This window comes from Lynx canadensis, chromosome A2 (genome assembly GCF_007474595.2).
Source record: "Lynx canadensis isolate LIC74 chromosome A2, mLynCan4.pri.v2, whole genome shotgun sequence".
Taxonomy (NCBI): domain Eukaryota; kingdom Metazoa; phylum Chordata; class Mammalia; order Carnivora; family Felidae; genus Lynx; species Lynx canadensis.
Window position 1 is genome coordinate 130,842,299 of NC_044304.2, and position 24,509 is coordinate 130,866,807.

The 24,509-nt window shown below is 41.4% G+C and overlaps 1 protein-coding gene across 1 annotated transcript; it reads left to right on the forward strand.

The window, feature by feature from the left end:
• The first annotated feature begins 694 nt into the window (after positions 1 to 694).
• Positions 695 to 14,451, forward strand: LSMEM1 (leucine rich single-pass membrane protein 1). The gene is made up of 4 exons (XM_030308257.1): positions 695 to 3,766; positions 7,926 to 8,054; positions 9,788 to 9,916; positions 13,851 to 14,451. Exons 2-4 carry the CDS (start codon positions 7,931 to 7,933, stop codon positions 13,979 to 13,981), a joined length of 384 nt encoding a protein of 127 aa, XP_030164117.1. The 5' UTR covers positions 695 to 3,766; positions 7,926 to 7,930; the 3' UTR covers positions 13,982 to 14,451.
• The last annotated feature ends 10,058 nt before the right edge of the window (positions 14,452 to 24,509 follow it).

A 24,509-nucleotide genomic window follows, 5' to 3' on the forward strand; every position in this document is an offset into this window, starting at 1 on the left:
TTTCACACTAAAAGTGCTTCTTTTCTAGTAGAAGAAACATTTATGGGTTTGAGGTACAAAGTTCAAAATAACCAACCTAGATAGGGGGAGAGAGACAAAACTCACTTGTATATTTGGAAGCATGAAGATAGATGAAAGAATGTAGCAATGTCATTGGGTATATCACTGTAGAATAGTACTTAGCGCCTCATTGGGATTCTAGTTACTGATTTCTTTGGGTTTAGTGCAGAAAACAGTAATAAGAGGCTTCAGGGGTGGGGTAACCTGTACACTAGAGAAGAGCCCAGATCCGTGAAGGTGTTCTTCCCAAACCAGGGCTCTTCCTCCCCGACATTCTCAACAACTCCTGGGACATGTGATGTAGCTTCTTGTTGAAACCGTATTGTCTGGCCTGTAGAGTTGCTGTAGCTGCGGCAAGCGTGAGTCCCATCTCTCAGTTCTGGTGCAGAGGAAAACTGCCTCGGAATCCAGAACTGGAGTTTGCTGTTGCCACCTTCTTGTACTCCCAAGTAGGTCAGAATCCTGGAAAAAATGATTACAAGTAGTTATCGCCCGTAAATTTTCAATTTCGTATATGTATACTATTTTTAAATAAAAATTTTTATTAAAATGATGTATATACATAGTTGAATGGTACCTCAGGGATTGTAAGGGGGAAAGTTAGCTCCCTGCTCCATCCTTTTCCGTTTCACAGGGGCCGTTTCAGCCTTTGGTGTTTTTCCTAGGGCCTTGGTTTCAGATTTCTAAGTAATATGCTTACTATGTTTAGACATCTGACAGCTTCCTATTTGATAGATGATTTTTCCTTTTTTCTCATTCTGGTATTTTTCCATTAAATTGGCATCTTTCGATTTTAGTGACCATAATCTCTGTTCATTCCTGAATGAGTTGCCTGTGCTTCCTTTCCATTCTCAACATTTTGTGTTGGTTTTACGTTTACATCACATCACTAATTCTTCCGAAACAGTCCCAAGTATGTAAAACTTTTTAAGATCAATTTTTCATAGGGTCAAAGCCCAACCGTATACCTGTTTCAGTCTAAACTAATTTCTCTCTTATTCATGTATATATACAACTGTTTCTGAGACTTCATCATCCTGGGATTTGTTTTCCTCTCTAGGGTTGGAGTCCACGTTTTCTGGACCCTGTGTCTTTGTTCTTAGATTACTTGATAGAGAACACTTCCTTCAGTGAAGGAATGGGTGCCTAGAGGCTCAATTACTTTGAGACTACCGCATGCCTGAAAGGTAATATGGCTTGGTATATAAAATTTTAGGTAGAAAATCAAATTCAGAATTTTGAAGACCTCGCTCTATTGTAATAAAACTGTTGTGATGTGCAATTTTTATTTCTTCATTTTGTTAATTGGAGGCACTTTAGAGTTGTAAAATTCAGCGATAACTGCTTTGGTGGGCCCTGACCCTTCCCAGCCTCCCTCACCTACCCTCTGCCCACCCCCCCCCCCCCAAAACCCACACATACACCCTTTGTCCTGGAACTCCATGAAATAACTAGAACCGCTGAATTGAGCCTCTGGCTTTATTTATTAAATCATTTATTGGGGGGGGGGTAGATTTCTATAATGCAGTTTTTCAATCTTTATGAAATCACCTGCCTGGATTTAGCTCCATACTTCATTCTTGCCTCCAATTCCTAAGCCCGCCTGAGTTCTGCCGTTCTACACATGCGGGTAACGACCACTCTCTTTTCCGTATTCAATACATTTGTTGGAATCTTGTTCAGTATTATTTCTTCCAATTTTCATCCTTGTGGTTTTCTAATTTTAATTCCTATTCTGCCTTTTTAATGGGGTTTTAGGAGGAAGAAGAGAGAAATGAGTTAATCTGTATATTAAATTTATGGATGGGTACATTTCATGAAATTTATGGATAGTTGCTAGACAAGGATTACTGGGGCTTCAATGTATAAAAATAATTGAGTTTTCTCAAAAGTAGCAAAATGGTATGTGATAGTTCATATCATATGAACCAGTTCATTCCTTGGTTCTTGATTGATTCTTGCTGGTTTAAAGGAATTTAAAATGGTCCCTGCCTACTCAGTTCTTAATGTTTTGAGGCTCAAGCATTAATTTTGAAGCAACCAGCATCCATGATTCAAGGCTGTGATGGCATTTACTGAATTTTCTGGGAGTTGAATCTAGATATGGTAAAATAAAGTGAAATAAAAATCAAGAAATACTTAAAAGTGCCCCCAGATTATTTCAGGTGAGAATACCTATTTTCTTCTTATGACTGAACTCTTGATGTGATCTTTCAAGTATGTAATAGATAAAATGAGGTATGTATGTCATCTTTCTTTGCTTTCACTTGCTTCTCCAGAAGTCTAATTAATCACAAGCCGTAAGAACTTTTCATCCCTTTCCCTGGTGTAAAATATGGTTGAATTCAGACTTTGGGGTAAGGAATTGCTTAGGCTACATTCTCCTCATCCCTGAAGGAGGACTGATAGGGTTGTAAGGTTACAGGAGTGAGAAAAACATACATAGTACATATTCAAAACGAGGCTGCTGTGTCTTCAGAGGTTTGATGGTTTGAGACTGATCAGGTAGCTAGGAGATTTATAAACAGGCTGATAATATAACAGCAAACAAACATTTTCATTTTTCAAGAAATTTGGCATAGCTTTTTAATGTATAATGTACCTCTGAGGAGACAGTTACTAGTTATATTGCTTCCTCCGTGAACTGGTCCCCTGGTACAGATGAAGTTTAAGGAAATGGCATTCCTTTCCCCTAAATGTAGACCGAAGTCCATACTAAATATAAATGTAAAGAAAGTTCCGTGAAGCAAACATTTTCTGATTGACGTACAAACTGTTTCAAAGATCCATAAATGTGTCCATCTAGATGTGCAATGGAAGGTAGGTTTGGAAAGGACTGCGTATCTGATTACTGCCCAGCCCTTAGTGTCCTGCCAGGATAGTTTGTCCCTGTAGCCTGCGAATGGGACTCAGGATGGCAGTCCTCACTGTAGCTCCTCTCATGTACACCAGAGGGCAGACGCTCCTTGGCGTGCCTGTGAGGGAACCCCATGAGAGAAAGTCTGGCATTTCTGAGAAAGCGGATGCATAAAAACTCAGAATAAATAAAGGCTTTGAGTAGAAAGGGAAGTTGATGAGACACAGTGCTTCTCTCTTCTGCAGCGGGTCTGTAGCCATACAATCTCCCACTCACAATCTTATTTTGTAGCTTCTGGAAGCACTCGGAGTTCTCTGACGTGCCATCATCCCAGTTAGTATCACAACCTTTCTCTGTCGCTCTTTATTGCAGTCCTCTGGTTGGTCTGGAGTCCTGTCAGAATGGCAGCTCCGGTCCGCTACTGGATATTTATATGTGGGAGCATACCGTGGCAGAAGTGCTAGAAATGTGTCCGCTTACCCGGTCCCATCAGCCAAATAAGGACATTAACTTCGGTCCAATAACAACCTCAACAGTTACCAATTGAATCAAGGCATGGTGGCTTTTTCTTTTTAAAGCATAGTTTCAGTAATATAGTCACTAAAAACCTTAGACATTGCATAAAAAGTATTTGGAAATCTTACACTGCTTGGCTAAATTAACACTAAATATAGACCGACATCATGCCGGGGTTTATGGGCCTTGTAGGAGCACCCGTTCGCTGAAGGAAGGCAAAGACAGGACTACAGAATTCATAGAAAGTTTTACTGTAGTTGCTTCTGAATAGTATTTTTTTTTTTTTCTTTCTTTTCTTTTCTGGTAACCTAGCAGTCAAAGCTCACATTTTTTGTAAGTAATTTGCATGCTATTACTCTACCGACACCGAATTATGATTCTTGAGGCTGGGATGTTTTTTGTTGCATGTGCTCTGTGCTTTCAACTTTTGATAGAAATGATTTAGACTTGATTTAAAAAATTAATTCCTGAATGTGAAGAGGCACTGACTCTGAAATGGAATTAAAGAACAAATTACCATGACTCACTCAATAAAGCTTCCTATTAGCTTTGAATTAAACCCTATTATAACAATTTGGATTTTGTGGCAAGCAATACCGGTGTGTCATTTCTGTGCTTTGATATCGAGCACCCAGGGGAAAAAATAAAGAGCAAAGCAATTTTTCATAGACAACTATTTTGTCGGAATATTTATTTGTAGCTGGTTAAAGAATTCTTAAATGATAAAAAGAGCTGTGAGCATGATCTAAGCTGGAGGAAAATGAAATTACTTACGTGTTTCAGTGCAAGGGATTAGAAAAGGCCCCGTTAAAAGGATACTGCTTTGGTCAATCTTAGAATAGTGAGCAAATTTGCACACCAGAGTTAGGGAGGAGGGTTGAGCTACTGTGATGCAGAATTTAGTAACACTTTGGCTTCTCCAGCCCTGCTGGTTGTTCCCAGGTGCCCTTATATGGAGATGCCAGAGATAGCAACAACTGGTGTCAACAACAGTGGGTCCTGGCTTCAGGGCCATGTGATCCTGGATCCATTTACTCACAGAGTCATTTATAGGCTCTTGGTGGCCATGAACCACAGACACCCAATCCCATTTTCTTTGCTAGTTATTTTTCATTTGCATGTTGTAGTTCATTTAAAAGTACATGAAAATGGCACCTATTTATATTATGACTTTACCCTGAGGAAGAAATTTACGTTCAGGGCACGTCATAGCTTACTCTAAGTTGTTGCCTCAGTGATTTTGGATTTGTTGTTGCACTGAATCACCTTTTTCAGTGAGTAGCAAGGCTAATCAGTTGGAGATTTAATTAGCTGCGCTGCTCCTAGGTTAGTGTTTGTGGCTATGATTTTCTAGTTGTTCCTCCACTTTGTAACCGTTGATTAAGCTCCAGTATGAGATTTGAGCAATAGCAATTCCATTCCTAAAGGGGAAGCTAAGGCTTAAGGACACTGAGTCAGAGATCCAAAAATGAACCACGTGCCAGTCACCACACCTAAAATAGAAGCCATGGCTGGAATGATGATTCTATGATGTGACATAAAAACCTTTATTGCTCATCAAATATTAGTACTCGGGATAATAAAGTATAAGAGATGATAAAATACAAAGCATTTCTGGAAGAGTAGAATCTGTGACCATGCATCAGTCATTACTTATGATTTTATCTGTGAAAGGATAAGACTTGATTGATCTCTAAGACTCCTTTATTTTATATGCTGCTGCTGCTTTTTAAAAAATGATCACTTCATGTCATTCCCTTAGGACTATTCCATGAAGTATATTTGGAATTCAGTAATATCAATATCAATGCTTCAGTGATGTCTAATCTAAAATACTCTGAGAATTACATATTTTTGTTAATTAAAATTTCAGGATACCTGGAACACCTTGTTTAGTTATTAGCTTTGACTGATAAAAAGTTTAATTAGTCCATGTTTTTCTTAGGGTTTCAGGAGCATATTTTTTACAAGTACTAGTGGGTTTTAGGTATGACTGGGGAATTCCTGGTTTTTAATGTTTCAGGATGCAGTTTACCCTGTTTAGTAAATGGCTGATCCTTTTTCAGATCTGTAGGTGTTCGCAACTTTTTTTTTTTCTGAATTTGTTTTCTCCTAACTCTATCTTTCTTCATTTTGCAACTGCTATTAAAGGAAAGATTTTTAATGTTAACAGGAAGTAAACAGTGTGTTGCTTCATGTAAATGAAGGCACAAAGTTTATTGACTTTACCAGAGTCCAGATAGATATCACATGAGGATTTTTAGCCTCAGTTTCTTTCTGTCATTGCATTTATTATTAACTGCCTCAAATTCTTTTGTAAATGGTGAGCTTCAAATCATAAATAAAATATTTTAGTTGTTCCAACTTAACGTAAGTCATGGCTTATACATTTGATACTGAGTACTTGAAGAACCCTGAGGAGTTCTCAGTCAACCAGGAAAGTCAAAGATATAAGCAGTAAATGTTGTAAAATAGAATGTGTGTTCTGATGGAAGAAGGTACCGCATCCAGCAAAAGCACAAAGGAAAGGCAGGTTGATTCTTCGAGAGATGAGGTTTGAGCCAAGTCTTGAAAGAGGGTTAGGGAGGCACCTGCGTGGCTCAGTTGGTTAAGTGTCTGACCTCAGCTCAGGTCATGATCTCGCGGTCCATGAGTTCGAGCTCTGCATCAGGCTCTGTGCTGACAGCTTGAAGCCTGGAGCCTGCTTTGGATTCTGTGTCTCCCTCTCTCTCTGCCTCTCCCCCACTCAGGCTCTGTCTCTCAAAAATGAATAAGCATTAAAAAATAAAAGAAGAAGAGGGTGAGGGAGGGATGTGGAGAGGAAAGGGAAGACACAGTGAACTCTGAAGCAAGAGGTCTGCTTCCGGCTAGCTCTGCCTCTAAGTAAATGTATGGTGTTGGGCATTCACCAGCTGAGCATCCATTCCTCCTCTGTGGGAAGGAGGAGGCCAGACTAGAGCGTGTCTACAGTCCCTTTCACATCAAAAAGTCCCTATGTCACCATTGGACTCATTTTATGAAGAGAGATCACCATGAAAGAGACAGTTTTGATGGTAATTTGAATTTGTCTTCCTAGAGCCCTTTATTTCATGTAATTAAAAGGGCACACGTTCTCTGTTGTGCTAGAAGAGACCTAATAAAACAGACTTTATAAATAAACCCATTGGGGCTTTTCAGGTTTGCTGGAAGTGCTGTCATCAGAAAATATTACCTTAAATGTCAACCTCAGTTTTAAAATTCTTTACTATGGAAGTGGCCTCAATCTAAGGAAATTCGGAGGAAAGAGCCCTCAGACGTCCCAGAGTTTAGCCTCCAACCCGCTGCACGGTTCCTCTTTATAACACCCTAGCCTGCGAAGAGTTTTGTCTTGAGGACTGTCTAGATGCTGGCAGAGCATCTAATGGCTAAAGAATGCATGTAAGGTGGAGACTCATATATACCATATTGAGCGAGAATGTAAAAATCGCAGTTATGTTTTAAAGCCTCATGCAATTAGGATGGTTTGCGGTAATATTCTCTTGCCCTCTCACAATCTGTCTTTGGGCCACAGGCCGACTAGCTTAGTTTTACCTTTCCATATGTTTATACATAGTTTTCTTGTCCAAAGGATTTGAGGCATCTCACCAGAATATAAACAATGTGATAAAAGAAAACTATTTTATTTTTTCAATTTTTATTCATTTTTTGAAAGAGAGAGAGACAGAGACAGAGAACAAGTGGGGGAGGGGCAGAGAGAGGGAGACACAGAATCTGAAGCAGGCTCCAGGCTCTGAGCTGTCAACACAGAGCCCGACACGGGGCTGGAACCCATGAACTGTGAGATCATGACCTGAGCTGAAGTCAGATGTTTAACTGACTGAGCCACCCAGGTGCCCCTAATTTTGTAATTTATTTTAAGATAGTTTTCTTGCGGCACCTCAGTGAGCTTGGGCAGCTCAATCAGTTAAGCAACCTACTTCAGCCGGAGTCACGATTTCATGGTTTCACTCTTCATGAGTTTGAGCCCTGAATCGGGCTCCACCCTGTCCGCACAGAGCTTTCTTAGGATTCTCTCTCTCCATTCTCTGCCCCTCTCCAACTCATGCTCATGTGCTCTCTCTCTCTCTCAAAATGAATAAATAAAAACTTAAAAAAATTAATGAAATAAAATAAATTACAAAATTAAAAAGCAGGCTCAGGGAAAATAGCGAGAATTAAGAAATCTGAGGAGAAGGAAAGAGGATATTCAGATAAGCAGGGTATAAAAGGCTCAAATTGGGTGTCACAATTGAGTCTGAGCTTCCTGGCAAGCCAAGCAAAAAGAATAGGGACAACGTTGTCCCCAAAGGGAAATATTTTCTTCTGGACAAGCACAGCTTTTCTAGACCTTCAGCTGGAAATAATGCATGTAGGTGGTTCTTTCCGTGCCTGTCCAGCTTCCTGTGGCCTCTGATTCTTGTGCAGTGGGGCTCCCAGAGCCGGCCTTCTGTTTAGTGTCAGTGTTTTCTTCCAGGAACTATGAATCATTCCCAGGACACCAGCTCTCGAGGCATGCCTGAAGATCGAAAGCTTTATATTGTGGATTCCATAAATGACTTAAACAGACTGACCCTCTGTCCTGCTGGCTCCCAGCATCTGCTCCGTATGTGTGCCTCCCAGGCTTTCTGGCTCTTCCTGGCTTCTGGGCCCCCTAAAAATAGTAAAGGCTAATCTGGACCTGTGGGTGTGGTGGGTGGCAGGGTGGGCATTAGGAACAGCTCAGTGCTGGAAATGCTTTTTATTATTAGTCAACTTTTGTGTTAGTTCTCTTAATATTTGACAGGCTTATGGGCTTCTTTGGGTCCTAAGCAAGATTTGGAATGTGTCTTCAAGAGTTCTGAGAAGTTTCTGTGGAGTGTTTCTCCCTGGAAAGGGCAGGGAAACTGCAGTGCTGGTCTTCCAAGAGGTTTGCTCATCCCTCTTGGCTGCTGTTGCGCCTTCCAGAGACCACGGCCAGGTCACGGTGGTGCCCACTTTCCTGGAGAAGTCTTACTTTGCAGTGCATTGCTGAGAAAATACTCCACACATTCATCTAGATTTCAAGAAGTCATTAAATTTTGGGGGGGCATGAAGTCAACTTCATTTTCTACTTAAAAATCACAAATGGTCCCAATTAAAGGGTTAAAAAAGGAGGAGAAAGGCAAAACAAAAATCCTTTAAATACTAAATGTGTACTTTGTTCCCTACATATTGTGAACGAGCTCTCTCAGATCATTCTGAGCCCCATTTTTCCAGCTTCAACTCTGACTTTCAAACACAGGCCTTAATTTTCTACTAGTCGTTTGTTCCATTCCCATTCTAAACTCAGGTAATTCCAAATTTATATCTATTATTCTCCTTCTAAATCCTAACTGAGGTCTTGCTTTTTTCTTCATTTTGATGGGTTCAGACTTTCATCTGCTTCTACTGCAGTCAAATCTCCGCAGGAATAGGTATTTGGGTACCAGCTTATGCCATTGCTTTGATTAGGAAGCAAAAGTTGTTGCGGGGTGACGCATGATGTATTTACACGGCCCAGGACCTAAGCCACCCACCTAGCTATTATCAAGTAGCACAGTGTGTGGGACCGATGCAAAGTAGGAGAAAATACAGAAAGGAAGTTAATGGTCTCCATGACCCCAAGTTCCTATAGTGCTTATTTAATTTAATTTGGGTGTTCCTAGGCAAACAGGCCTTACAAAATGATGGCCAAATGCAGACACTTCATGCTTTAGCTGCTTTATAAGCATAGTTGCAGTCTCAGTGTAACTGCACAACATTTAAAAGAACCTTGTTTGCCAAGCAGGTTCATCCCAAAGACAGCTCTGAGAAACCCAGATACATCGGGGCCATTTTTCTATTTAAATGGATGTCAGCTTAACTTACTCCTATGGTGAAAGGCATTTCTGGGAGATACCCTAGAGCATTCAGCCTTCCACTCAGCATAGGTGTCCCAGCCAGCTGTATTTTACTCCCCTGTCACTTCAGAAAGAGGGCAATACAGTCTCCATCACTCTGAAAGCTTAACACACATATCTTCTCCCACCCATCCAAAGAAAACCCACGTCCTGCCTCTTCAGTATTAACACCATCTTCAAAGAACTTTCCAAGGAGAGTGCTAAACCCTGCTTATTTTTTTGACTACCAAGGATGAAGAAGGGAAAAAATTCACAAAGAGCACCAAAGACATAAGTCCAAAGACATTCCTATGACATAAGTCACTTTCCAGGGTGATCACAGGGAAAAACGGGTGTATCCCTTACTCGGGTCTTTAATAGTGGGGGACTTTTCAGTTCTGCTGGCAAGGTGGATCCTGAGGAGTTTTTGTCATAGGTATTTTTGTTTGTTTCATGTTAGCTCTCCAGGAGAAAATCCCAGACGTTGGCACTAACTCAGGAAACGGAAGTCACAGTCTATTTTTTATGGGGCTGATAATTGTGCTGATTGTCAGTCTGGCACTGGTTTCCTTCGTGATCTTTCTAATAGGTAAGTACCACTGACACGTTCTCGTTTCTTAAATGCTCTTACTTTGTTGCTGGTTGTTTAACTTTGCTCCTGTGAGGAGTCCATGCTTTTTGGCAATCACTGCTACACTGGAAAGGCAGACGGCAAGTGCCTGACCCTGTGATTCTGGGGACGTAAGCCTACAGTGCCACAAGTTCACGAACAAGGACATTAAATATTTCTATAATTTTCTTTTCTTTTTTTTTTTTTAAAGTTTATTTATTTATTTTTAGAGAGTGAGAGTGAGAGAGCGAGCAAACGCAAGCACATTAGTGGGGGAGGGGCAGGGAGAGAGGGAGAGATAGGATCCCAGGCTGACAAAGCAGAGCCTGACATGAGATCACCACCTAGGCCAAAATCAAGGGTCAGATGCTGAACTGACTGAGCCACCCAGGCGTCTCTATAACTTTCCTTTCTTACTTGGGAGTCCCTGGCTGTCAAATGTTGATTCTAGTTTTTCTTAATCCAGTACGTAATTGCTCCATTAATTCAGGTCTCTACCATAGAGTCACATTCAGGTTTCAAACTCCTTCCCAGGTTTTCTCACTTCCCAGAAATCTATTGGAAGCACTGAGGGCTTGTGCAAGGTCCCAGAGGCTGTGTTGGGGAGGTGATGAGGCCGCCTCTTTCCTGTTTGACACTCCCCCGGGCTGTATGACGACCTGCCCTCCCTGCTCTCAGCCTGGGCCTGACCTCTGCCATTGAGTGGTGGCTGGGCTGTCCCACATGGCGAGACCCCCCAGGCCTCAGGGCCACTCTCCTCTCTGCTTTGGCAGGGGCAGGGTGCTGTCCTTTCCTTCTGTGGGTTGCCCTCTCCCCTCAAGCCATCAGTTCTCTCTCTCAGCTAACCTCTGTGGGCCATTATCTGGATTTATTTCAGCTTCCTGCTGCCCTGAACCATGCCTTTTCCCCTGGGTCCTGAGAACCATCATTTATTTCTTCTGCCCTTTCCTGCTTTGCAGGCCCTGTAGCCTTCAAAAATCTTCAATGAGAAGTGGAGCCCATGTCTTTGGAAGGCCTTTAATTTAAATTCATTCAGGATTAAAGGACGTAGTGGTGGTGATGATGGGGGGAGACAGGTGGGCAGGGGGTGTGGCTCTTTTACAGCCTCAGACCCCTTCTCTTCCCCAAACTTCCCCAAACCTGGGGTCAGGGCAGGTGGGGAGGTGGGATATTTAACTGCTTCTCTCTGGCCCAGTCCATGCCCTCTCCAACTTAAAAGCTTCAATGGGAACTATCCTTACAATAATGGTGCCCTTGTCTCTGACTGTCCATTGGATGTGGGTTGTTCCTGAATCTTCAGGGCCAGAAAAAGCCCATGCATTACTCTGAATTCTGAAATGTTATACCAACAAAAATTAATGCTCCAAATATCATTCTGCCACACCCATCTGGGGTAATGACTGAGTTAAACTAGCAGGAAATTTTAGATATCCCTATCGGCAGGAGAGCCACCCAAAGGAACTTCTCTCTTCTGTGGAGCGACGGGTAATGAGGTTAAAGGTAATGATGCTAAGAAGTGCTATATATCGAGCACTCATTTTCCCAGGCACTCTGCTAAGTAACACCTGATGTCTGTTTGCTCACAACCTCGTAACAACTCTAGGTCGTACAATCTACTATTATTCTGGTTTTACCGATGCTGACACTGAGGCTTCGGTTAATCACCGTGCCTGAGGTCCACAACTAATAAGTGCCGAATCAGGGCCCAAAGACACTCCTGCCTGACTTCAAAGAGCATGCACTTTATTACTGTCATTATACCCCTGTTGTATAAGTATGATTTATGTTATATTTGCTGCTGGTGTTTTATGTTGAGAGCAAAGTCATACGAGGAAAGAGAAAGAAGATATGAACAAAGAAGAATGTCTTTTTTTAAATTTTTATTTTTTAACGTTTTATTTATTTTTGAGACAGGGAGAGACAGAGCATGAACAGGGGAGGGTCAGAGAGAGGGCAACACAGAATCTGAAACAGGCTCCAGGCTCTGAGCTGTCAGCACAGAGCCTGACGCGGGGCTCGAACTCACGGACCGTGAGATCATGACCTGAGCTGAAGTCGGCCGCTCAACCGACTGAGCCACCCAGGCGCCCCAAGAAGAATGTCTTTCTTTGTGCTATTGTTCTGTGCCAGATACATAAATTCATTATCTTACATCTTTACCTCTTAAGATAGTATTTAGTATTTCTATTTTATTGAAGCGAGACTAAGACCTAGAAATGTACCTCTCCATGTGTACCCTGCTAATCAGAGGCAGAACCAAGATTCAAACCCTGACCTGTCTGGCTCCAAAGCTTCCCTGCCCTCCATTGCCTATGTTGAAGAAATAAAACAAGGACTTCCTGTGGTTTTCAGACAAACCTTAACTCAACCTCAGGGTGAAGTTGGCACAGGCCTCTGGAAATGAACTTGGCCTGTGCTCATCTTTAACAAAGAAACCATTTTGCTCTCAGTGGGATTTAGTGCAAATTTGTAGTCTTTTCACTGACGTGAAAGAACCTGTATTCTTTATAACTGGTATTTTTATGTAAGAGGGAAAAGACTTATTTTATACTTGATTACATTCTTATTAAACCATTGGACCTTATGTTTTCGTCATAATCTCTGTCCTAAAAAGGAATAATGGGCTACGAGAGTAGATTACTATACATGCCTCTGGTAACAAATTCTAGTGGCCAAGCAGTCTATTCCAGAGAATACTAGGTTCCTGAGATGTTGTTGTTGCCTGAGGGAAGAAGGATTCTATGGTCAAATGAGTTTGATAATTGCTGAGTTAGATAATGCTCAAATTGTTTTTTTTTACTTCTTGTGAGTTTCCAAGAGGCAGATCAGTGCAAAATTTTTCTCTAACATTTTTGCACATGGAACTCTTTTTCTTTTTTGGAATTTAATTTGGAATCAGTGTATCGTGGAACACACTCAAGCCAGCCCGGCTGCTGCTTCCTTCTCTGTTTGACTTATGTTCTACTAGGAGTTTCCCAAGAGGGGAAAGGATATTATGTGTTATGAATTTACTTCAGTTTCACATTTTTCCCCAGAAGCAAGTGATTTTCCTGCCTGGCTCTGTAGTTAATCTCAATTAAGATCCTTCCTTCATGTCTTAGACCATAATTCATCCAGCATAGTTTTGCAGACATGGGGAAGAAGCAGCTTCTGGGCAACCATTTGTCCCAAGCCTGGAAGGGGAAGCTCTTCTATCTAGTTTACTTTCCCATATCAGTTTATCCACTAAGCCTCGTGGCATGCTACCAGCAACGTTAGTTGGGGGAAAAAAACTTGCTTAAAATGGAAATAATAAGAAGCTCAAATATTAAGTATGGATTTTTTTGCTGCATTTCCTGGAAATTTTAACCTCTGATGAGTATGGAGTATCCTCCATAGCTTACTTTATTGCCAAGAGTTCTGTTTATTTTGAAAATACAGTCTCTGTTCTTAGGATGGTCCGAGGGGAATTACTACATGTTCATTTATGGGCTGGTAATTCAGAACCAGCAGAGCTATGTCAAAATAGGCTGAAACCCAGAAAACCTCATTTCCCAATGAGGAGCCAAAAACCTCTGGAGAAGAGCGCTCTAAGAAGACGATGTAACAATCACTTCTCTGATAAGCTCCCAATGAGACTAGCTGGTGGTTTCCTTTGGTGGCTCACCGTGAAGTTTCTCAGCCAAAATCTGTGTGGAGCTGCCAAAGGTAGTCGAGGCTGGGCCCAATAAATTGTAAAAGTAATGCACGTTGGTAGACAGCTTTAGTCTTCGGCGATTTCTCTCCCGGGCTTGTGGGCTGCGTGGGTTATTGGAGCACGGGACTTGCCAAGGGGGCCTTTCAGCACTTGGCTAAGCCCCAACACAAGGCACTAGCGGGTCCCGACGGAACACACTGGCTATCAATGTAACACAGTCTGTTTTCTGTTTTGAAGTTCAAACTGGAAACAAGATGGACGATGTGTCGAGAAGACTAACAGCTGAGGGAAAGGACATAGACGATCTTAAGAAAATCAACAGCATGATCGTAAAGCGACTCAATCAACTGGACGCGGAACAAAACTAAAGAAATGGGCATCTAAAAGCAGCCGCCAGCACCTGAGCTTGGCGCTTTATTGGGTGTGCACGGGCTTATGAACTGAGCATGCGCATTTCTGCAGGCAACAGACCATCTGGTTAGTGATCCCAACCCTGGGGCCAAGTTAATGCTGTAGGGTTGGGAGCGACTCCAAGGCAAAGGGGTTTGGGGATAGCAACCAGAAAAAGGGCTCGTTGTATGCTGTGTCCTTCTGCTTTATTGGGGTTAAGGGTGGCTGTTATGGAGGAGAACCAATAGTAAGCCAGAGAATTTGGCTCTGTACACACAACTTCTCTTACAAAAGGAGCTTTCATCACCAGAACAAGTTCCCTGTGCCAGTGAGGTTCATGGTGCCTCGTGCATCTTTATGAATTCCTGTGACAGCCTCATGGTTTCATTGAAGTATTTGTTTTCAAGGGAACCAGGTGTTAACTCTTTTCAATAAAAGAAAATTTGCTCAGGTGATTAAACTTTGACTCTTATTTCCCCAGGGACAGGGGGTGGGTAGATTTCAGAGCTAGTTGCCTTCTGGTATTCGCTAGCAGTAGTTATATGTGTAATGGTAGGGTGGGGGTCAAAAGAGAGAGACTAATGTATTCAACTAATGTTTATTGAGCTCTTACTGTGTGCAAACCATCTACTTTAGAAGAACTTCTGTTCGATTTGGGAACAAACAGAATGTATTGTTATATATAAATTATATAAGCTTAGTTGGCTTCCTTTCTCATGAAAAAAAAATTCCTTCAATGTTCTGCTGATTAATTTTGAAGAAACCTGATAGGTTTGTGGTCGTTACTAAACTATAGTAGGAAATTGTATATTTGGAATATTTGGAACCTGCTCTGTTTTAGCACAAAAGGTAATGTATACAGTTTATGATCTAAGACATGGCGTGATATAAATAAGCTTAAAAAAGTAAATGAATCTTGGGACCCCTGGGTGGCTCAGTAAGTTAAGCATCTGACTCTTGATTTTGGCTCAGATCATGATTCCAGGGTTTTGAGATCAAGCCCTGCGTTGGACTCTTCATTGAGCATGGAGTCTATTTGGGATTTTCACTCTCTCTCTCTCTCTCTAATAATAATAGTAATAATAATAATAATAATAAATAATTGACCACAAAAATCACAGTGTTAGAAAATCTTTTATATAATACAAATATATTGCACAAGTTTATTGATGAATGCATTGTGATTCTGTCATTTTGGGTTGGTCAAAGACCTGTCAGTTGACCCCCAAGTTAAAAACATACACATACATACATTTTATAACACTAAATAATCAAATAACACAAGACATTTTACTTACACATTTTTGCACTCAAAAACGTTTGTCCTGGATACTCACTTTCTTAAATTGATAAATACTATATAGGCTATGTTAATAATCTAAAATTTGTGTTCACTGGGAAATCCTTATTGAATTGTTGATGGGTTGTAGCAAAATAATTTATCAGGATTTGTTGTAACATTATTGCAGAAATGACAGAAGAAGTGAAGCAACAACTTTTTAAAAATTTACCCATTTCTGGGGAGCATAGGTGGCTCAGTTGGTTAAGCATTTGACTCTTGATTTTGGCTCAGGTCATGATCCCACAGTCATAAGATTGAGTCCTGCCTGGGGCTCTGTGCTGAGAGCACAGCTTGAAATTCTGTCTCTATCCCCCTCTCTCTGTCCCTCACCCACTCACACTCATGCACATACTCTCTTTCAAAATAAATAAGCATTATATATATATATATATGTATATATATATATACATATATATGTGTATGTATATATGCACATATATATATGTACTGTGTGCAAACCATATATATATATATATATATATGCCCATTTCTTTCCTGGAATCTGTTTGTACTTGTTATGTTTCTTTTTTTTCTTTCAATTTACAGTGGGTGTATTTTGTGCCCAGTAACAAATGATCTTCATTCCAATAAATTTATAATTTTCATAGCATGAAGTAGGGTCTCATAAATCATTTCACCTGTCTTTTGTGGCTCTGTTCTTTGGAATCTGCACTGTCCTGTCTATACAACATAGACGGATGGAGCCATGGTCACAGCCTGGAAAACTCCAGTCACCAGAGCTCTTGATATTTGGACTCACAGATTAACGATTTCCATTGACCCTCTTTTTTTTTTTTTATAATTTTTTTAAATGTTTATTCATTTTTTGAGAGAGAGAGAGACAGACAGACAGACAGAGCATGAGTGGGGGAGGGGCAGAGAGAGAGGGAGACACAGAATCTGAAGCAGGCTCCAGGCTCTGAGCTGTCAGCCCAGAGCCTAGAGATGGGGCTCGAACTCATGAACCCCGAGATCATGACTTGGCCGAAGTCAGACGCTTAACAGAATGAACCACCCAGGCGCCCCCCCGCCCCGCCCCTCATTGACCCTGTTTTGAAACATTGGGTGGCTATTTGTCCACATGTAGGCTTTTTTTTTTTTCCTTCAGCACAGGGATTTTAATTTGCCATAAAGGCTCTATTGGAACAACTAGCAAAATCTGAATAAGGTTTGTAGATTAGATAATAGTATTATGTCAATGATCATTTCCTGATTTTAATAATTATATCATGATTATGTAAGAGACTGGCCTGTTTTTAAGAAACATACATGGAAGCATTTAAGGACAAAGGGACATCATGTCTTCAAACCCAAAAAGGTTCAGAAAGGTGTGCGTGTGTGTGTGTGTGTATAAAATAACCATGGTACATGTTAACATTTGGAGAATTTTTTAAATGAAACTGTCTGTTTTTTCTTTCTTTTTCAACAGCTTTCTTGAGCTATCATTGACATATAAAAATTGTACGTATTTAAGGTATACAACTTGATGTTTTGATATATGTATGCATTGTTCAATGAGCACCGCAATTAAGCTAATTAACATATTAATCACCTGTATAGTCACCATCTGTGTATTGGGGGCAGATTTGGGGGGGGGGTGAGAATATTTAAAATCTATCCTCTTAACAAATTTCAGGTATACAATACAGTTTTGTTGATTGTCATTACCATGCTGGACATAAGGTCTTGAGAACGTATTCATCTTGCATTACTGAAACTTGGTACCCTGTGCCTACGTAGCAGTCAAATATGGCAGCTGGGACAGGGGCTGGGGAGCCCAGCTTCCTGGTTCAAATTCTGCTGCCACTATTTACCATGAGTTTGGGAAAATTAACCTCTGATTCTTTATCAACAAAATTGGATAATTATAAAATCTATTTCTTAGTAGCGTTGGGAGGCTTAAAAGAGATGGTAAAGGACTTAAAGCTATCGGAAAGAAAGTAACTACTAGCTGTTACTGTAATTATTACTAATGTTAAAAGTAGTAAGTATGGTATAGTGGAAATAACCCACTACAGTTAAACCTCTACATTAAATCTTTGGGACTTAAAGCCAAAATACTTTTTTCTGCTGCACTGTTTAAGACCATAGCATCCTTATCTCATCTGGCCCATCTGATAAGGTAAGAGCTTTTTAGCAAAAAACTTACTATGCTATAAGAGGTGATCAATAAACGCAGGAGGGTTTATTGTTTACCAAATAAGCTAGTCTGAAGAGCGTAAGGATCCACATTTGCCTACCTGAGTTGAAGCCAGAAATCTGTCTGTCCTGCACTAATAACCTGACCACAAGATTCAATGGCAGGAGGGAGCTGGTACACTAATGTGAGGCAAAGCAGGACAAAAAGAAACAGAAGAGACAGCTGATCTGAGACCTGCCATGATAGGAAAAGAACATTTTGTATCATTCTTTAGACTCTATATGTGTTCACAAGAGGCTAAGAGAGAAGTTTTTTTTCCTGACGGTGGGCTCTACTGTGATGGAAGGATTATGCACATCTTCTGCCCCCAGGGCCATGCACTTTATATTTCACCTTCCTATACCCCTCAAATTGTTCTACATTGACAACCACCTGCAGGTGAGCCTGGCCCAGCCCTTCCCACCACACACTGCTGTTCACACCTGGAGGCCACTGGGGCACAGAGTAACCTGGAACCAGGAGGCCCCAGCTTCCCAGTGTGGCTGCTGAGCTGCAATTGAGCGGACACACATTACTGATTTCTCCGGAAAAGACCAAGGTCGTCTGTCCGAGATTCTTCCAGTGGACACCAATCTCCAAAGCAAGGCTTTTGGGTAAGAACAAAGCAAACCTGGAGGGTTAAAAATAACACAAAACAATTGTTTTACTAAAAATAACCTGTGGCAAAGGGAAGACTATTGGTGTGCATGTCATGCAGAGGTGTCTTCGGAAATATGGCACAAAACATTGTGTTCTATCCCACTGTTATTGCTTAGAAAGATAATTGCAGTGGAAACAGGACCTCTCTGAGTTAGGGTGTATAAAATAGTTTTATTCCACCTTAACGTAATGACCCCAATTTAAATTCAGTCGAGGATGAGCAAAAGAGAGATCAGAAAAGATTGGCAATCTATCTCTTTTGTGAATGAGTTTGTGCAAAAGAAGCTGTGAAAAAGAGAAAGGACCAGGAGCTATCTTTTCACAGAGTCAGGAAGTGTATTTTTTGAAACAGAGGAAAAATGAAAATATTCTTATTGGCACCTGTGCTTCCCCTTATTCTTGGTGACGGTAAAATCTTGTCAGAAAAAAAAAAAAATTATGGGGAAAACATTATGGAGATATTATTCTAATTTTTTGAAGGTGAAAACGATGTTTAAAGACGTGATGAAAAAGCAAGGGAGAACAAACTTGATTCCCTGGAACAAGTGGGAATTGAGAGTATATGCCGTACCCAGTAGTGTGGGCTGTGCTGGGCTTCTCTGAGCCGGTGCTGCAGAGGACCCAAGAGGAGCCAAAGTGCGGTTCCTTCTGCAAATTGGCTTCTCACCTAGGTCATATGGTACGTTAGGAACCAATTATTTTCCAGCCTGGGGAAGTCAGATGGGACATTACCTTTGGTTGGGGATGGAGGGCATTTTGATAAGCGTGAAGATTTTATGAGGAACAACTGTTCAAATAAATCTACGTCGATTGCGTATAATAGCGATACTTCAGCACCTGATTCTAATACTCTGTCCTAATGTCACTCTGGCAGGCCTTGGCATTTAAGACTGCTTAAAGAAACTTTGTTCCCTGAACTGAAAGGTTTGGTTAACACCCCCATATTTCTTACTTTTAAATTACGAATAGCCAGAGAAAACAGACGGAAGCATTTAATGCGTTGTATTGCTAACGGCTTGGCTGGTTTCTTTACATTCTTTTTTTAATCACAAGAGGAGACTGATTTCTTAAAAATGGGTTAGATGATTACTTCAGCCTGAAAAAAATACTTAAAAATACTCTCTTGTTTTCTATTTGGTCTACAGAACAAGTAAATTGTAATCACTGGAAATGGTGGGGGCGGGGGGGGGGGGGAGAATGTGCAAATAAGAGGAAGAAACCAGTATCGACCTGTCACCACAAACAGGAGATAGCAGTTCACAGCTTGTCCATTGAGAGAGCACCTGGGAGGCTTTAAAAAGCCCCTGATTCTTGGACTCTACTCTCAGAGATTTGGATCTAGAAGGCAGGGAGTGGGATAGGAAGCTCACGTGTTTATAGAGTTGCTGTGGTGATGGGTCTGGCGCTCAGTTTGGATTGGTGGCTGTGTAGATCATGGATTTGGAGTAAACTTGGGTTTGGATTCTGGTCCTGCACATGACTAACAGTGTTGTCTTGACCTCTCTTCACTTCCTCAATTTCCCTGATTTTTAGGATGCTCCTCTGTAACACAGAGGAGTATTGCTTCCGGTGAGAAGAGGAAATTTGATAAAAAGTTATTCAGGCTCTGTAGTGTTTATAATTCGCTAATAAATTGTACTTTTAAAAGGGGGACATGATCATTTGTGGATGATATTTTTTAAAGTGTTTATTAATTTCTTTTGGGGGAGACACACACACACACACACACACCATGAGTGGGAGATGGGCAGAGAGAGAGAGAGAGAGTGAGAGAGGGTGGAGGGGAGGGAGGCAGAGAGAGAGAGGGAGGGAGAGAATGTCAAGCAGGCTCCACACTCAGCATGGAGCCTGACTCGGGGCTCAATCTCACAACTGTGAGCACATGACCTGAGCTGAAATCAGGAGTGAGATGCTTAACTGACTGAGCCACCCAGGTGCTCCTGGATAATATTTTTAATCTCCAGGGAACACTAATGACCTTTTGTCAAAGGACCCACAAATGTCTTCAGAAGAACACTTTGTACTTTTCATTTCCTTCCTCTCCACCCCCCACCGTGTTCGGACCTTCTCAACTGCACTTGGCTTAGGCTCCAGGTTAAGAGGCTATTCCTCTTAAGGGCTCTGAAGAGCCCTTGAAAGCTTTCCTGATAGCAGATGTGAGTAAGAACTCAGGAACCCTGAAAGGTAAGGCACCTGAGGAGAAGCCACTTCCTGCCCCAGGAGATCAGAAGAGGATTATTCTCATAGTAGCAGCTTTGTGATAGCATGACCTATGGGCTTACTTGAAAACCTGAACAGGCTGGTAGACTGTCCAGCAGTTTGTCTTTTCACATACATTGAAATGTTGTGTCTTTGATCTTGATCTAAAGACACAAAGGATTCAGATTTTAGATTTTTGCTTGAGATAGTGCTGCTGGCGGCTGCTCGTGAGAATGGCCCTGCCCTTGCCCCATCCACGCTCATTATGTCAGAGTCCAGCTTGTCTTCATTTTGAATGAGAACCTCCTGTCTTCAGTAGATTCAGCTGAAGACATTTTATGGGTCCTTTGACAGAATATGGATGTTCCCTAGGGATTAGCATTAATGCTGAGGAATGGTCAGATGTCCCTCCTCCTTGATGTGACAGTTATACGTGACTTAGAAACAACTCTACAGAGGTGGTGAGATAAAAAAAAAAGAAAGAGAATACCAAAATATTCAACAATTAACTGAAACCAGTGATAGTCATGGCCAATGAAGTGAGGTGAATGATGAATTCTGTCCTCAGCACCTGAGGAACAAAAACACGCGGTGGGGAATGAGTAGTGACTCTGTTAATTCAGCGTGATACATCTCTTCAAACTGCAAAGACAGTAAAACTGGTCTTAAGTGTAGTTAAATTTTCTGTCTTTGCAAGAGTTAATTTGTATTGCCCCTGAATGTCCCCCACCATCGAAAAGAAATCAAACTGGAGCTCTAGGAAGTCACATAACTGGTTGGAAGGAAATTCCAGGAAACTTCTACCTTTTTTATTTAAAAAAAAATTTTTTTTAACGTTTTATTTATTTTTGAGACAGGGAGAGACAGAGCATGAACAGGGGAGGGTCAGAGAGAGGGCGACACAGAATCTGAAACAGGCTCCAGGCTCTGAGCTGTCAGCACAGAGCCTGATGTGGGGGCTCGAACTCACAGACCACGAGATCATGACCGGAGCCGAAGTCGGCCGCTTAACCGACTGAGCCACCCAGGCACCCCAGGAAACTTCTACCTTTGTTTCTTTTTGTTTTGCTTTGCTTTGCTTTTCTTCTTTCTTCCCTTCAAAGTTGGTCTTGCCAATAAAATACTAAGGACTTTTTTGTAGACATTTGCTTTCAGACCAGGAATGGGGGCAGTAGGATGTGAAGGTGAATAAGGGCAGAGAAAGCAGCCATGGTATGAAGTGAGGAGCCCACTTGCAAGACGGCGGTGCTTGAAGTCTTCCCAGATGGAGGAAGACATGGGCTGTTCTGTCTTCCCTGATACATAAGAAGGCATGGGCTGTGGGAAAGGAAGTCATGATCCTAATTTTTCTTTGTTTTTTTTTGGCTTCCTCTGACTCTCATGTCCCTTTTTAAATTTCAAAGCATAATGCATTATTCATGCATGAATCCTCAAAGACATGGATTGTAACAGGCTTGTTCCATCAGGAATATTCTTTCTGAATGTGGAGAGCTGCAGCCACAGAGCATTTATTGTCTGATGAACAAAGGGAGCAACGAAGGGGCCAAACAATGGAAAAAGCAGTTAATACTTTAATTATGGCTCCTCAAATGCTAAAAATGTCTGGTTTTCCATGTCCTGAAGTGGTTTTAAATATCACCACAGAGTAAATTATAATTCTATTCCACATCCTTGCTCTCCCAAACTTCTTTAATATTGATGAGTTGGGGTCAGCTTCTGAATCACCTAAGGGCTCAAAAATGGTTTCTTATAGACTCAGAAATAAACAAGGAAGAAAAGACATTAGGTAGCCTTTGAGGTACAATCTAGGACCTATTTTTAAACCGTCAGTACAGATGGTAGAAAACCTAGGTTCTTTCCATATTACTTGTAGAAGTCACAAAGGAATCTTTCATCAACTTGATGCAATCTGTTCCTCCTTTGAACCTAGAACTTCATCTGAACCACGCAGATTTTGCCTTGCCATTATGTACTTGTGTTTTCTTGACTCTTTCATCTGGGCTTCCTCAGGGGAAAGCATATTGCTCAATAATGTGAATTTGCGTAATTGAATTAAGCTAGGAAGTCTTTCCAGTTTGCTTGCATTGCTTGATTTGCAATTAGAACAAAGTGGTGCTCACTAACAGGAGAGGAGGGACACCTGGTGGCAGTAGGTTATTTCAGAGGAAGGAGGTCACTTTGAAGGGAGGAAAGAAGGCAAGAGCTAAAGTCCAGTGTGTGATATCCAAGGGACAGTGAATGGTTATATTGGACATAGAACAGTTGAGAGCTTACGTCTGGGCGAAGTGGCTATTAGGCTAGAAGGCCACCTAGACGGAGGTGAAGAGTGTGTGGTTTGGAGATGAAGGACCTACCTTTGAATCTGGTTCTGCTGCTCACCAGCTGTGTGACCTTGGCTAAATTACTTACCTTTTCTGAGCCTTGGTCATTTACTTATAGAATGGGAATAATCCTACCCAATAAGGTTGCTGTAATAATTGGACAAAATGATGCCTAGTACTTGGTAAATGTTTAATTAAGGAGGGTGGCTGTTATTTTTCTTATTTACAGCAAAAAGGTGACAGCAGGGTTCGATGCCAAGGAATTTTCTCCTAGCTCTGGTGAGGGGTTCATAGTTGTTTTGAATTTTGGCAAATTCTCTGATCTCACTTTTAGGAAGGTCTGCACAGGGTAACCTTATTTCAGGTCTTTTGGGAAGTATCTCTCTACAAAGCAGTAAGAATTTATCAAACTCCGTAAGTGTCTTTTCACCAGGCAGACATGCCACCCTCATGGAGCTTACTGCTAAGTGGGAAGATATGATTACCACACATAGTTATGCCAAAAGGCATAACCATTTGGGGCATAACCCAAATTCTGTGACCCTGAGAATAAGAGCTGGAAAGGTTTGGCGGGGAGGGAAGGCATGCCCTCGAGCAGACAATAGGCTGACCAACTGTCCTAAGAAAGCCTTCTGTTCCCAGGAAACTGGGTTGGTTGCTTGCCCTACCTTCAGAGAGAATACTGAAGCCATCAGGAGAGTTTCTCTGAATGACTGTCTTGTCTCTCTACAGGCCTACCTACAACCTCACCCCGTCTGTGGCTTTTCCTCAAGATTCAGATCAGTGTGCACTGCACTGCCTTCTGTCCTTGATCTCAGTCTCTTTTTCTAACCTGGGAGCTTGCTCTTTGTAGTCAGTCTGTCCCTTTCCGCTAGCTCCTCTTCTGGCTGATACCCATTTAAGTCTCTCCTTTCCTAATAAATACTTCTCCCAATATCTCCTCTAGCCACTGCCTTATTTCTGACTCTCCTTTTTGTCTCAAAGGAGCTCTCAAAATGGTGGGCTCTGCCCGTTGTCTTTTATAGTTGGACCTCACGTCCGGTCTTTATAGTCCACTGCAACTGGACATTCACCTCTACCTATATGTGGAAACTGTCCTTGCTAAGGTTTAATAACAGATGACCTCATTGCTAGATCCAATGCTCATTTCTCAAGCCTTTTCTTAGTGGACCTTCTTGTTGGAATTGACATTGTTGATCATTCCTTTCATGAAACTGTTTACTCCCTTGATCTCTGTGTCAACACTCTCCTGATTTTCCTTCTATACTCCTGGGGTTTCCATTCTATTTCCATTCAAGGCCCCTCTTGCTCTGCCTCCCTCTTGAAAGTTGCCATTCCCTGGGGCTTTGCCCACTGTTCTTCTGTCTCTACGTGCTATTTCTGGGTTAGCTTATTTTATGGTTTCATATGCCATTTATATATAGATGATTTCCATATATCTGTTCAATCCAGATCTTTTTACTGTGCTTCAGATAAAGAATGAACTGCCTGTTCAGTATCTGGACTTAAATAAACTGAACACATTTAATATGACTGGACAATAACTGCCATAAGGTTAGAAACTTTGCTCTATTCATCCTTGAATCCCCAGTGCCTGACAGTGTCTGGCACAGAGAGGGACTTTTTGCATATATAAATCAAAGTTTGTAGCTATTAGAATATGTTTATGTGCATGTGTATTTCTTACATCTTCTTACTTATTAATACTATTTTGGGATAAGGAATCTTTAATATCTTAGGCCTTGTAGGCCTGCTCTCCCTTCTACCAATGTAGTTCTTTACTCACCAGAAACAGAGTGTGGATT